General features: G+C 43.7%; 1 protein-coding gene across 5 annotated transcripts in view; it reads right to left on the reverse strand.

Moving 5' to 3' along the window:
- Nucleotides 1–11,747, reverse strand: part of NUP205 (nucleoporin 205) — a 115,765-nt gene that overhangs the window by 77,490 nt on the left and 26,528 nt on the right. For 2 of the 5 annotated variants that reach the window (XM_072762966.1, XM_072762965.1), the window contains one exon: nucleotides 2,117–2,525. In XM_072762966.1, coding sequence (XP_072619067.1) covers nucleotides 2,117–2,144 — 28 coding nt within the window. In that variant the 5' untranslated portion in view covers nucleotides 2,145–2,525. Of the gene's footprint in view, nucleotides 1–1,798; nucleotides 2,526–11,747 lie in introns of those variants that run through there. The other 3 variants (XM_072762967.1, XM_072762968.1, XM_025984499.2) reach the window with 3 other exon arrangements.

An 11,747-nucleotide genomic window follows, 5' to 3' on the forward strand; every position in this document is an offset into this window, starting at 1 on the left:
ATTTTTCATCTTGCACAAAAGAAACTCTGTAACCCATTAACTCCCCATTTCTCCCTTCCCTCTGGCAGCCAACATTCTGTTTCTAGGAGTCTGACTACATTAGGTATCAAACAGAAGTGGAACCACACAGTATTTATCCTTTTTTGGCTGGCTTACTTCACTTAATACAATGTTCTTAAGGTTTATCTACGTTGTAGCATGTGACAGGATTCCCTTTTTTTTTTTAAACAACTTTATTTTTTTTTATTTATTTATGATAGGCACACAGTGAGAGAGAGAGGCAGAGACACAGGCAGAGGGAGAAGCAGGCTCCATGCACCGGGAGCCCGACATGGGATTCGATCCCGGGTCTCCAGGATCGCGCCCCGGGCCAAAGGCAGGCGCTAAACCGCTGCGCCACCCAGGGATCCCCAGGATTCCCTTTTTAAGGACAAACAACATCTCATAGTCCATATATACTACATTTTGTTTATCCACTCATCCACTTATGGACATTCAGGCTGCTACCCTAGGATGTTTAATTAAATATACATATATTCTCCTGACTCCTGGCTGTGAAAAATGATTCCTTTCCCTGTTGTCGATTACACACTCCTGTCACAAGGCATTATACAATGTATATACTGTTTGCAATTGTTGGTAACTCCTTTTCCTCTTTCCTCCAATGATTTATGTTTAATGACAGTAACTTGGTATGTACTAAAGAATAGTATTTAACCACACGTGTAACATGCAAGCCTTGTTTTTAAGATTATATCTGGGTAGGGAGATTGGGACAGCAGTAGTAAGAGTATAACTTCATGGGCAGCCCGGGTGGCTCAGCGGTTGAGCACCTGCCTTCAGCCGGGGGCCTGATTCTGGAGACCCGGGATCCAGTCCCACATCGGGCTCCCTGCATGGAGCCTGCTTCTCCCTCTGCCTGTGTCTCTGCCTGTCTCCCTCTCTCTGTTTCTCATGAATAAATAAATAAAAATCTTAAAAAAAAAAACATAACTTCATGACCCGCATTCATATATATATATGAAAATCTGATGTAATTAAATGAATTAGCTTGTGCTTTAAGTAGTTTAAACACCTGAGACTGGCTTACGACCATTATTACCCGTATAACCCTCAGTGATGTTACTTAACTACCCCCCAAGTCTTTTTTCACCAGTCTATAGACTGGGGTACTTAATAGCAGCTTCTCCGTAGATGTGCAAAGGGGATTAGATGAAATCATGCAAGTGCAACAGTCCAATGCCTGGAGACATATCAGAGGCTCGATAAACATAATCTTTTATCATTGTTTAAAACAAAACAAAACAAAAAGGTAGGTCAGAGTCACTGAAATGGCTAGATTTGCAGAATTCAGATTTCGACGACTTTACAGTAATACCAGTCCTATGGCAAGTAGAACCAAGCACTCCCACCCCTCCCCCTACCCCACCCTCCCAAAAAAACCCAAAACACTGCGGGGGGGGGGGGGCAGGAAATATTACTCTTGAATGATATTCTCTACCAGCATGTACCATAGACACGCTGCTAAAACTGAATCCAAAAAGCTAACTGTATGTCACTGAGCTGGAAACTGCGTTTTGTTTTGCGTGGGGGGGGGTGGGAGGGGGGATTGTGTTTTGAAGCCCAGCTCTGCCGCGTGCAGGGCTGAAGGCACCCTCGCCCCGCCCATGAGGCGCCAAGAGTCCGGACGCCGCACACGCACCCACTCCTCCCAAAGCCTCAGGGGGCGGCACCGCCCAAGGCTGAGACACCCCCCTCCCGGCAGGATGCACCCCAAGACTTCCAGGCCCCCTCTCACCACCGTGTCGGATCCGCCTACTCAGAAGTGCGCGTTCTCAGGTCCTCCGGCCTCACTGCGGGGAGATGGGGGGGGGCCCGCTGGACCAAACCCCCCTGCCTCCCTCCTGAAACCCCACCTTGAGGGCTGGGGCGGCAGCGCCGAGGCGCGCCATTCAAACCGGGGAGTGCTGGGACTCTAGGCCCAGAGCTAGGCCAAAGCAAGCACCATACCCACAAGCGAGGGCCTGCATTGCGAGGAACCTCACGGCACCTCGCACTAAAGGACCAACCGTCGTCCTGCCCAGCAATTTCCCTCTTCTGCCGCGGCCGCCCTTACCCGAATTTACCGCCAACAGCGTCGCCATCTTGGAGGCGCCCTAACGGAGCCCTCCTGCCGCACGGAAGCCCCAGGAAAGGGCGAGGCTGCCCGACGCGATGCCTGAGCAGAAAGGTAACACCCTGTCTCGGAGCGGCACTCTCCACACACTCAGAGGCGGAAGAAGCCTTGAAAGGCGGCTGTAGAAGAATAAGAAGAAGAAAAAAAAAAAAAAAAAAGCTGCTGTACGTCACAGGCGCCAATTTTCGCCGCGATCGTCTCATTCAAATTAGGCGAGGGCAACCGGTTCGGAGACCCGAGGGCCTCGATGTGACGTCAGTCGTGTAGTGGATTCTGGGCCTTGTAGTTTTTTTTCCCCAACGATGAGTGACATCAACAGAAAGATGAGACTGATTATTGAAAATTACGCCTATTAAAGAAAAAAAGAAAATTACGCCTATTTACGATATAAAAGCCGTAAACTCAGGTCATTATCTCCATATCAAGTTACACCTTCCTTGCATTTCTCTCTTTGAGGAGTGGAGTGAGGTATACAAATCTCAAAAAGCTATTTAATCAGTTACAAACTAAGTTTTCATTACATTTCAATATGGCAAGTGTATTGCATCAACATTGTTGCATAGGTTGAAACAAATCTAAGTGAAACAAATCATGACTTTTGTTACCACATTTGTCATAATGAACGCCCAAAGTTCAATCACGCGGCCAATTCCTTTACTCCACCCCTAACAGGGAAGATTATTTTGAAGACCTTTCCAGACATATCTCATAAATACCAAATATTTTTCTACCTAAGCACCCTCAAGTAGCTGGATCTTTTTTTTTTCCTTTTTTTTTTTTAAGATTTTCTTTATTTATTCATGATAGTCACACAGAGAAAGAGAGACAGAGACATAGGCAGAGGGAGAAGCAGGCTCCATGCAGGGAGCCCGACGTGGGATTTGATCCTGGGTCTCCAGGATCACGCCCTGGGCTAAAGGCAGGCACTAAACCGCTGCGCCACCCAGGGATCCCTGGATCTTTTTCTTTTTTAACATTATTTATTTGAAAGAGTGAAAGAAAATGAGCAGATGGTGGGAGCAGAGGGAGAAGGGGAAGCAGACTCCCCACTGAACAAGGATCAGACCTGGAGCTGGATCTCAGGACCCCAAGATCATGATCCCAGCCAAAGGCATACATACACTTCACTGACTGAGCCACCCTGGGACCCCAAATAACTGGATCTTCTTTTTTTTTAGTTACTGAATTTTAGTTTGCAAATTTTCCAACTAAAATAGTCATTACCATTTATTATCCTATGCCAGATGTTTATTACCAATTTGACATTATAGGATAATGTACTGATTATTATTATATCTCATTTAATCCTCAAAACAACCCTATTAGGAAAATGATGTTAATTATAGCTGATTATCTTAGAGATGTTCCCTCTGCCTTACAATCCCAATTTATCAACTCCTCCAACATTCCACTGAGGTTGGGAGGAGGTAAGGGTTTATATATTTTCTACTTCATAGTTGGAAATCAGAATTACATAATTTAGACACAATCAGAGCAGGCATGTTCATTCTTTTGAACAAATTGTACTGAGGGATACAATGTACATTAGGTGGGAGACGAAGGTCACTGACAATTCTTTTTTGAAAGTCATTGTTACATAGATACAAAGGCCAAACTACCATCAAAGTTGTTTTAAGGAGTGGAGGGGAAGAGAAAATGAAAAGGCGAAGCGATATTTCCTGAAGTTTAGCATGAAAGAGAGAAAAGTACTGAGCAGAAGTTTGGCAGACAGTGGCATTTAAAGATTTTCTTTCTCAGGACAACTATTACAAGCCCCCTTCCCCCCCACCTCCGTAGGCCCACACACTTCCCTCTCAGAACACTGCTTTACTTTCTATGAAGGAATACTTCAATCAACCTCCTGCAACTTCCCCTTACCCACCACATTTACAAGGATTCTTTCACAGGTTCCTCAATCCATAGCAATTGAGATATTGACATCATAATTCCCCCAAAACTGTTCTCAATATGGTCACAGATAATCAATTGTCCACCCCATCAGCACTTTTCTGAATTTCTTAGAAAATTCTTTTCCCCCTTGACTTGGGGCGCATCACCCCTGCTGGTTTTCCTCCTACCTTTCTAGTTCTTCTTTTGAAGTTTCCTATATGGACTTCTCTTCCTCTCGCCCATTAAATGTAGCTCTTTCCATTGTGTCTCTATTTCTTCATCCTGCCTGCTTTCTCTGGGAAATCCTACTGCTTTGTACTACCACCTGTTTGAAGATGAATCCTGTATCTGAATCTCTAGGCCAGTCCTCTCTCCTGGCAGATTTGCCTATCCAACATGTCTATTCCACATGTCTATTGATTGTTACACAGCCAACTCAGAATCAATTAATGAATCAATCCCAAACTTAAATGATCAACAAATTAGGGTCAACAGATTAGGGAGGGAGGGTAATCCTAAAATTACCACTTTCCTCCTAAAATTCTGTCACCTGTATCCACTTGACTGCCAAAGTCAGAAATGTCAGAGTCGGGGATCCCTGGGTGGCTCAGCGGTTTAGCACCACCTTCGGCCCAGGCGTGATCCTGGAGACCCAGGATCGAGTCCCACATCGGGCTCCCTGCATGCAGCCTGCTTCTCCCTCTGCCTGTGTCTCTCATGAATAAATAAATAAATAAAATATTAAAAAAAAAAAAGAAATGTCAGAGTCATTTCATATGCTTCCTTCAACGGCCAAATCTGACTCATTCTATCTCAAAGATATTTCTAGAACCCTTACCCTTTTTCTTTGCTCTGTTCCCTATGCCCTTATTCTTTTCGGGTCAAGCTTTTTATAACTTATATTTTGCCATAGCCTCTCACAGATCTTCCTGATTTCCACCTCATCCTCTTCTCATGGACCCCAAAGTGATTTTCTTCTTTCTTTAAGATTTATTCATTTGAGAGACAGAGAGAGACACACACATGCACAAGTAGGGGTAGGAGCAAAGGGAGCAAATCAGAAGCAGACTCCCCACTGAGCAGAATCCTATGAAGAGCTCAATCCCACAACCCATGAGATCATAACCTGAGCCGAAATCATGAGCAGAATGCTTAACAACTATGCCACCCAGGCACCCCCCCCACCAATGATTTTCAAATACACAAATTAGAAGACGTACTTACCCTGAGCAAAATTCATCAATGCGCCCTTATCCAAAGATATTTGAAAACTTCTTAGCAAGGACCTCATGCAACTTCCTAATCTGGTTGAGCCTCTGTCTTCAATCTCTTCACCCTCACTCTTCCTCAAGTTCTCTTTTTGTTTTGATCTTTCTGAACTATTTTCTATTCCTTCTATCCCCCGTACAACATGCTTCCTTGTACCATGTATGAATGAATGTCTTTGCACCTCTTGTTCCATATGCCTGGAATGCCCTACCCTCCCTTCCCTAGTCTGTTGACCACTCACTAAACCTCCCAAATATAACCCATTTCCAAGTCTGATGGCCTGTGTTAATGCTGCCTCTCTGATGATATCTGTGATTACTCAAACCAATTCAGGGGACCAATTCAAGGGTTTCTTTTCCTACATCCCTATTACACTATTAGCCACTCCTATTACAGTCCTATGCGCTGTGATGACTATGTCTCCACTAAAACTGTTAGCTTCTTGTGATAAACTTTTTTAAGATTTTATTTATTCATGAGAGACATAGAGAGAGATGCAGAGACATAAGGCAGAGGGAGAAGCACGTTCCCTGAGGAGAGCCCAACGTGGGACTCGATCCCAAGACTCCAGGATCATGCCCTGGGCTGAAGGCAGGTGCTCAACCACTGAGCCACCCAGGCATCCCTTGTGATAAACTTTTAAAGGCCCCCAATGAATCACACATCCCTGGATTCAAGCTAGTATGTAAGCATCTGCCACATTGAATTTGGGTGGGCCTTATGACTTTCTTGGGCCAAAAAAATGCAGCGGAAGTGATGTTGGGCAAGCTCCAAAGATTTAAGAGGCACTGCCGCTTCCACTTTTCCTCTTTTGGTGCCCTGAACATAACGTAAGGAGACCTGAGCTTGCCTCCTTGAGGATGAAAGATCATGAATAGAGAAGCCTAGCCAGTCTCCAGCTGTTCCTATTATCCCAGCGAGATGCCAGATATGAATAAGGCCATCTTAGATCCTCCAGGCCTAGCTGAGCCACCAGTTGACTATAATTGGGTAAGTGAGCCCAGCCCAGATTTCAAAATTGTGAGCAAGTAAACAGTTATTGTTTTAAGCTACAGTTTTGTGGTTTGTGGTTTGTTATATTCAAAAAAACAACTGATTTGGGACACCTGGGTGGCTGAGTTGGTTAAGCTCAGGTAAGTTGGCTAACTCTTGATTTTGGCTCAGGTAATGATCTCAGGGATTGTGAAATCAAGACCCACGTTGGGCTACACCCTGGGCAGGGAGCTTAAGATTCTCTCTTTCCCTCCCCTCTGCCTCTCCCCCCCAAAACAAACAAACAAACAAACAAACTGATTTAGAGAGAGCAACTATCTCTTCTCATATTTATGCTTCCTGCTCCTGGCTTGCAGGTACATCTCTGGCTTGCAGGTACAATTCAGAAAAAACAGTTTGCAGAACTTGGTGTTTCCATGATCTACTGGAAGAAAGAGAGCACATATAATAGTGGTTAAGAGCACAGACCTTAGAGCCTGGCTTCCTGGGCTCAAATTCTTCTTCCTGCACTTAGTGAAGCCCTCCATAGAGAATCAGTTTCCACATCATTAAATGGGGATGATAATATTAGTACCCTCATGGAAGAATTTTTAAGAAGCTTTTTGTAAAGTATTTAGAATGAGCCTGGCACAGTGCTATGTGCGTGTTTGTTGAATAAAAATCAATTATTTCTAAGGCAAAATAAGTTCTAAATGGAGGTATAGTAAATTACTTAAAGCTAGTTTAGGCAGAAGGACTCTGCCAGTGCGCCTGGCTGGCTCAATCAGTAGAACATGTGACTCTTGATCTTGGAGTTGTGAGTTTGACCCCCCACATTGGGTGTAGAGATTACTTCAAAAAATCTTTAAACAAAAGTAATACAGGGTGCCTGGTGGCTCAATTGGTTAAGCATCTGCCTTCAGCTCAGGTCCTGGGATCCAGCCCTGCATCAGGTTCCCTGCATAGCAGGAAGTCTGCTTCTATCTACTCCTCCTTCCTCATCCCCTCTCCTCTCTTGTGCTCACTTTCACTCAAATTAATAAATAAAATCTTCCATAAAAAAATGTACTGTGAATGTGGAAGCATATAGCAGTTAAACAATGTATAGGGTTCTCTGGGTTAGGGGTAGGACTGTGCCCCAGTCAAATAAATCCATTATTTGTAACCTCTCTCACGGCTCCAACTATTTGAGCTTGAAATGTATATACAAAGTGCTTAGAGAACTTAAAATAAGGACAGTTATTTCTTATTTGGAGTCTGAGAAATGAAAATTAGGTAAAATTACACAATGGAAGTAGCACCTTTTTAAAAAATTTTTTTATTTATTTATTCATGAGAGACATGGAGAGGGACTGAGGCAGACAGGCAGAGGGAGAAGCAGGCTTCATGCAGGAAGCCTGATGTGGGACTTGATCCTGGGACCCCGGGATCACGCCCTGAGCCAAAGGCAGATGCTCAACCGCTGAGCCACCCAGGCTTCCCCGGAAGTAGCACTTGAATGGAGAGATGATAGGATTTTACTGAGTCATGAAAGTGTATGGGGACAGGAAATGGGGAATAGAACAGTGAAAAAGTAACAAAGTCCAAAGTTTAGTGTTTATTTTTTTTATTATTTTTTATTTTTTTATTTTTATTTTTTTTTAGTTTAGTGTTTAAAGAGCTGCAACAACTTCTCTGGACAAGGCTTAGAAATTCAGATGAGTTTCCAGTTCTGTGATTTTCCACATCCTGCCCAGTGGAGGACCCCAGACATGAGAGATTCATCGCCATGTGTATGTGTTGACCCTAGCCAGTGGCTGGTTCCTAATTGGCAGGTGCAGAACCACTGGCCTTGAAGTACAAGTGGTCTCTGGTGGAATAGGAAACAAATTTGCCCTAGATTTCCCCCTAGAGATGCACAATTGCAATGCATCAAGTAGGTTCTGTAGAAGAGCTTCCCCTTTATAGGCTGCATCATCCCAATAGCCTTGTAATTGGTCTTCCTGCCTCTGATCTCTTATTTCCAACTCAAATTCCACACCATAAGCAGAGGGATCACTTCATCCTGTTCCCAACACCATTCACATCCATGTCACTGGCCAGAGGGGAAGTCCAATTCTTAGAATGGCCTACAAGGCTGTTCATGATCTGGCTCCTACAGGCCTCTCCAATTTAATCTTACATCTACTCACTTATGTTCTTCTTCAGTAACTAGTAAGTAACTACTAAGATATACATTCTTGGGCAGCCTGGCTGGCTCAGCGGTTTAGCGCCGCCTTCAGCCTAGGGCTTGATCCTGGAGACCCGGGATCGAGTCCCACATCGGGCTCCCTGCATGGAGCCTGCTTCTCCCTCTGCCTGTGTCTCTGCCTCTCTCTATGTGTCTCATGAATAGATAAATAAAATCTTTTAAAAAAATGATACACATTCTCAGCTCCTCCAGCTCCCCAATACCCTTTATCAGTGCAGCCCCCTCCAGCTACTATATCACATCTTCCTTCCCTCTGAATCTTTGTTGGCACTCCCTTCTTAAGCCCCTTCATCTGGTTGGTCCTCTCAGGAAAACATCTTCCCCCACCCAACTCTCACCTGAGGCTAGATTAAATGCCCTCCTGTAGGGGTACCCAGGTGGCTCAGTTGGTTAAGCTTAAAGCATAATCTGACTTCGGCTCGGGTCATGATTTCAGGGTCCGGGGGTCAAGCCCTGCGGCAGGCTCCCCACTCAGTAGGGAGTCTACTTGTCTCTCTCCCTCTGCCCCTCGCCCCACTTGTGTACACATGCTCATGCACTTTCTCTCTCAAAATAAAATCTTTAAGAAAAAAATCAAATAAATGCCCTCCTGTATTCTTCTATAATGTATTAGAATTTTCCACAACTTTGTCCCTCTGGACTGAACGCTCCACCCAGAAGAGTAGAGGTACCAACAGGTACCCAATAAAGGTTTGCTGAATGACTAAGGGTGAGGAAAGATCATGCCACTGTCTTCTACCCATTGCCAAACTATTGTGGACTCCTTGAAGACAGCCTCATAAACCACTAACTCTCTTGCAAGCCCCTGAATACTCTACCATAAGAAAGTCAGGTCTCTCTTTCCCTGATGTATGGACTACCAGCACAGACCTGAGAGGATAAGGTACTCCATATTTCCTTTTATGAAGAACACCAGGGCTCCAGCTAAGGAACTAATTAGCTCTGGTTTTCATATCAGTATGTGTTGGAACTTGGTCCCAACAGAAGGTGCATGACACAGAACTGGAACATGAGTAGTAGTGTAAAAGCACTGAGTGAATTTTTTTAAAAAAAGATTTTATTTATTTATTCATGAGAGACACAGAGAGAGGCAGAGGGAGAAGCAGGCTCCCTTGTAGGGACCCTGGGATCATGACCCAAGTCCAAGGCAGATGCTCAACCACTGAGCCACCCAGGTGTCCCTGGGTGAATTTTTTTTAACCTGCTCAGGAGTCTGGATTGTACCCTGGGAATTAGCAGGGCGAGTGTGAAGTGACTGAGGAAAGCAGAAATCTGACACGGCATTCATCCCATCAGAAGAACACTCCAAGAGAAACTATGTACAAGGAACAAGAAACCATTAATTGAAATAAACTGCACTATTCAGGATGTGATGTAAACGCAGAAACAAAGGACAATAGGAAATATTCTCTAGTGCAGACAAACTAAATAAATTAGAGAAAAGAGACTTTGAGAAAGATTCCAGATTGACACAAAGATGTTGTGTGGGTCATTTCTCTGCTTCAATTCGGCTTAGGGACTTTCTTCAGTGGTGGGTATTCTCCTCCCACTTCTGGAACAGTTGAGATTCAGGAAGAGAGTGATAAACAATGGAGGGTGAAGCATGCTGGTGAAGTGGAGGAGAGACTTTTAAGACAGGTTGCCCAGAAATCTAGATTCCTATTTTGCCAGGGACTTATTGTGGGATAGTGAGCAAGTTACTCAACCTCTCTCAGCCTGAGATTCCTCATCTATTAAAATAGATTGGAATGCTGTGAAGATTCAGTGAAATAAAGTATGAATTTAACATAAAACACTTAACAGACATTCTGCTGTAGTAATAAGGATGATCAGACTAAAGAGTAATGAGAGTAAAATATGGGGATTAAAGAAAAAAAAAAAAGAGCCATGGAATAAGAGCGTCTGATAATGATGTATGAATGCGGTACTAATAATAGTTTAGCATCAATGAATTCTATTAATGAGACTCCCACAGTGGTATTAACTCAACCATGTTGCACAACCTTATACATATTAAATTGCACATTTAATAAGCACATAAGTAGTAAAAGACTAACCACTTTTAAAATTATGTAGAAAATTGATGTGGCTGCAGGAAATCAGAGTTGAATTTACTGTGATTTTTAAGATTTCAATCTCCAGCCAAAAGCGTGACAACCACAAAACAAGGAAATCGTTTTAAAAATATAACTTAGGGATCCCTGGGTGGCGCAGCAGTTTAGCACCTGCCTTTGGCTCAGGGCGCAATCCTGGAGACCCGGGATCGAATCCCACGTCGGGCTCCCGGTGCATGGAGCCTGCTTCTCCCTCTGCCTGTGTCTCTGCCTCTCTCTCTCTCTCTCTGTGTGACTCTCGTAAATAATTAAAAATATATATATATATTTTAGTGGGGAAAAAGGTACTCACCGGCATTGAAATATTGTTGCTTCTTGGTTTCTAAAATTATCTCTTTATAGTACCTTGAGTCAGGCTGGGTACTCATTATCTTTTATTGTGATGAAACATAAATAACCTAAAATTAACCATTTTAAGTATACAGTTCTATGTTATTAAGTACCTAGAACAGTATGTAATACCCCATGGTAGGTGATCAATAAATATTTGTTTAATGACTGACTATACAGGAGAAAAAAGTGGCTTAGTATAAAAGGCAGTTAGATTGAGAGAGAAAGATCAAGAAGGGTCCAAGAAAAAAATCACAAGCAATATTAGAAAATATTTCAAATTAGGGGCACCTGGGTGTCAATTAAGCGTCTGCCTTCAGCTCAGGTCATGATCCTGGAGTCCTGGGATCCAGTCTCAAGTCAGGCTCCCTGTTAGTGGGGAGTTTGCTTCTCTGCCCCTCCCCTGGCTCATGCTCACTCGCGCGCGCTCTCTCTCTCTCTAATAAATAAATAAAACCTTAAATAAAAATAAAAAATCAATTTTAGCAGTTTCCTTTCCATCATAAAAGGACTCTTACTAGTTCTTTCTTTTAAAAAAAAGATTATTGGGCAGCCCCAGTGGGGTGGCGAGGCAGTTTAGGTTTAGCGCCGCCTGCAGCCCAGGGCGTGATCCTGGAGACCCTGGATCGTGTACCACGTCAGGCTCCCTGCATGGAGCCTGCTTCTCCCTCTGCCTGTGTCTCTGCCCCTCCCTCTCTCTCTCTCTCTCTCTCTCTCTCTCCCTCTCTCTCTCTGCATCTCTATGAATAAATAAATAAAATCTTTT

This window comes from Vulpes vulpes, chromosome 7 (genome assembly GCF_048418805.1).
Source record: "Vulpes vulpes isolate BD-2025 chromosome 7, VulVul3, whole genome shotgun sequence".
In the NCBI taxonomy this organism is placed as follows: Eukaryota; Metazoa; Chordata; class Mammalia; order Carnivora; family Canidae; genus Vulpes; species Vulpes vulpes.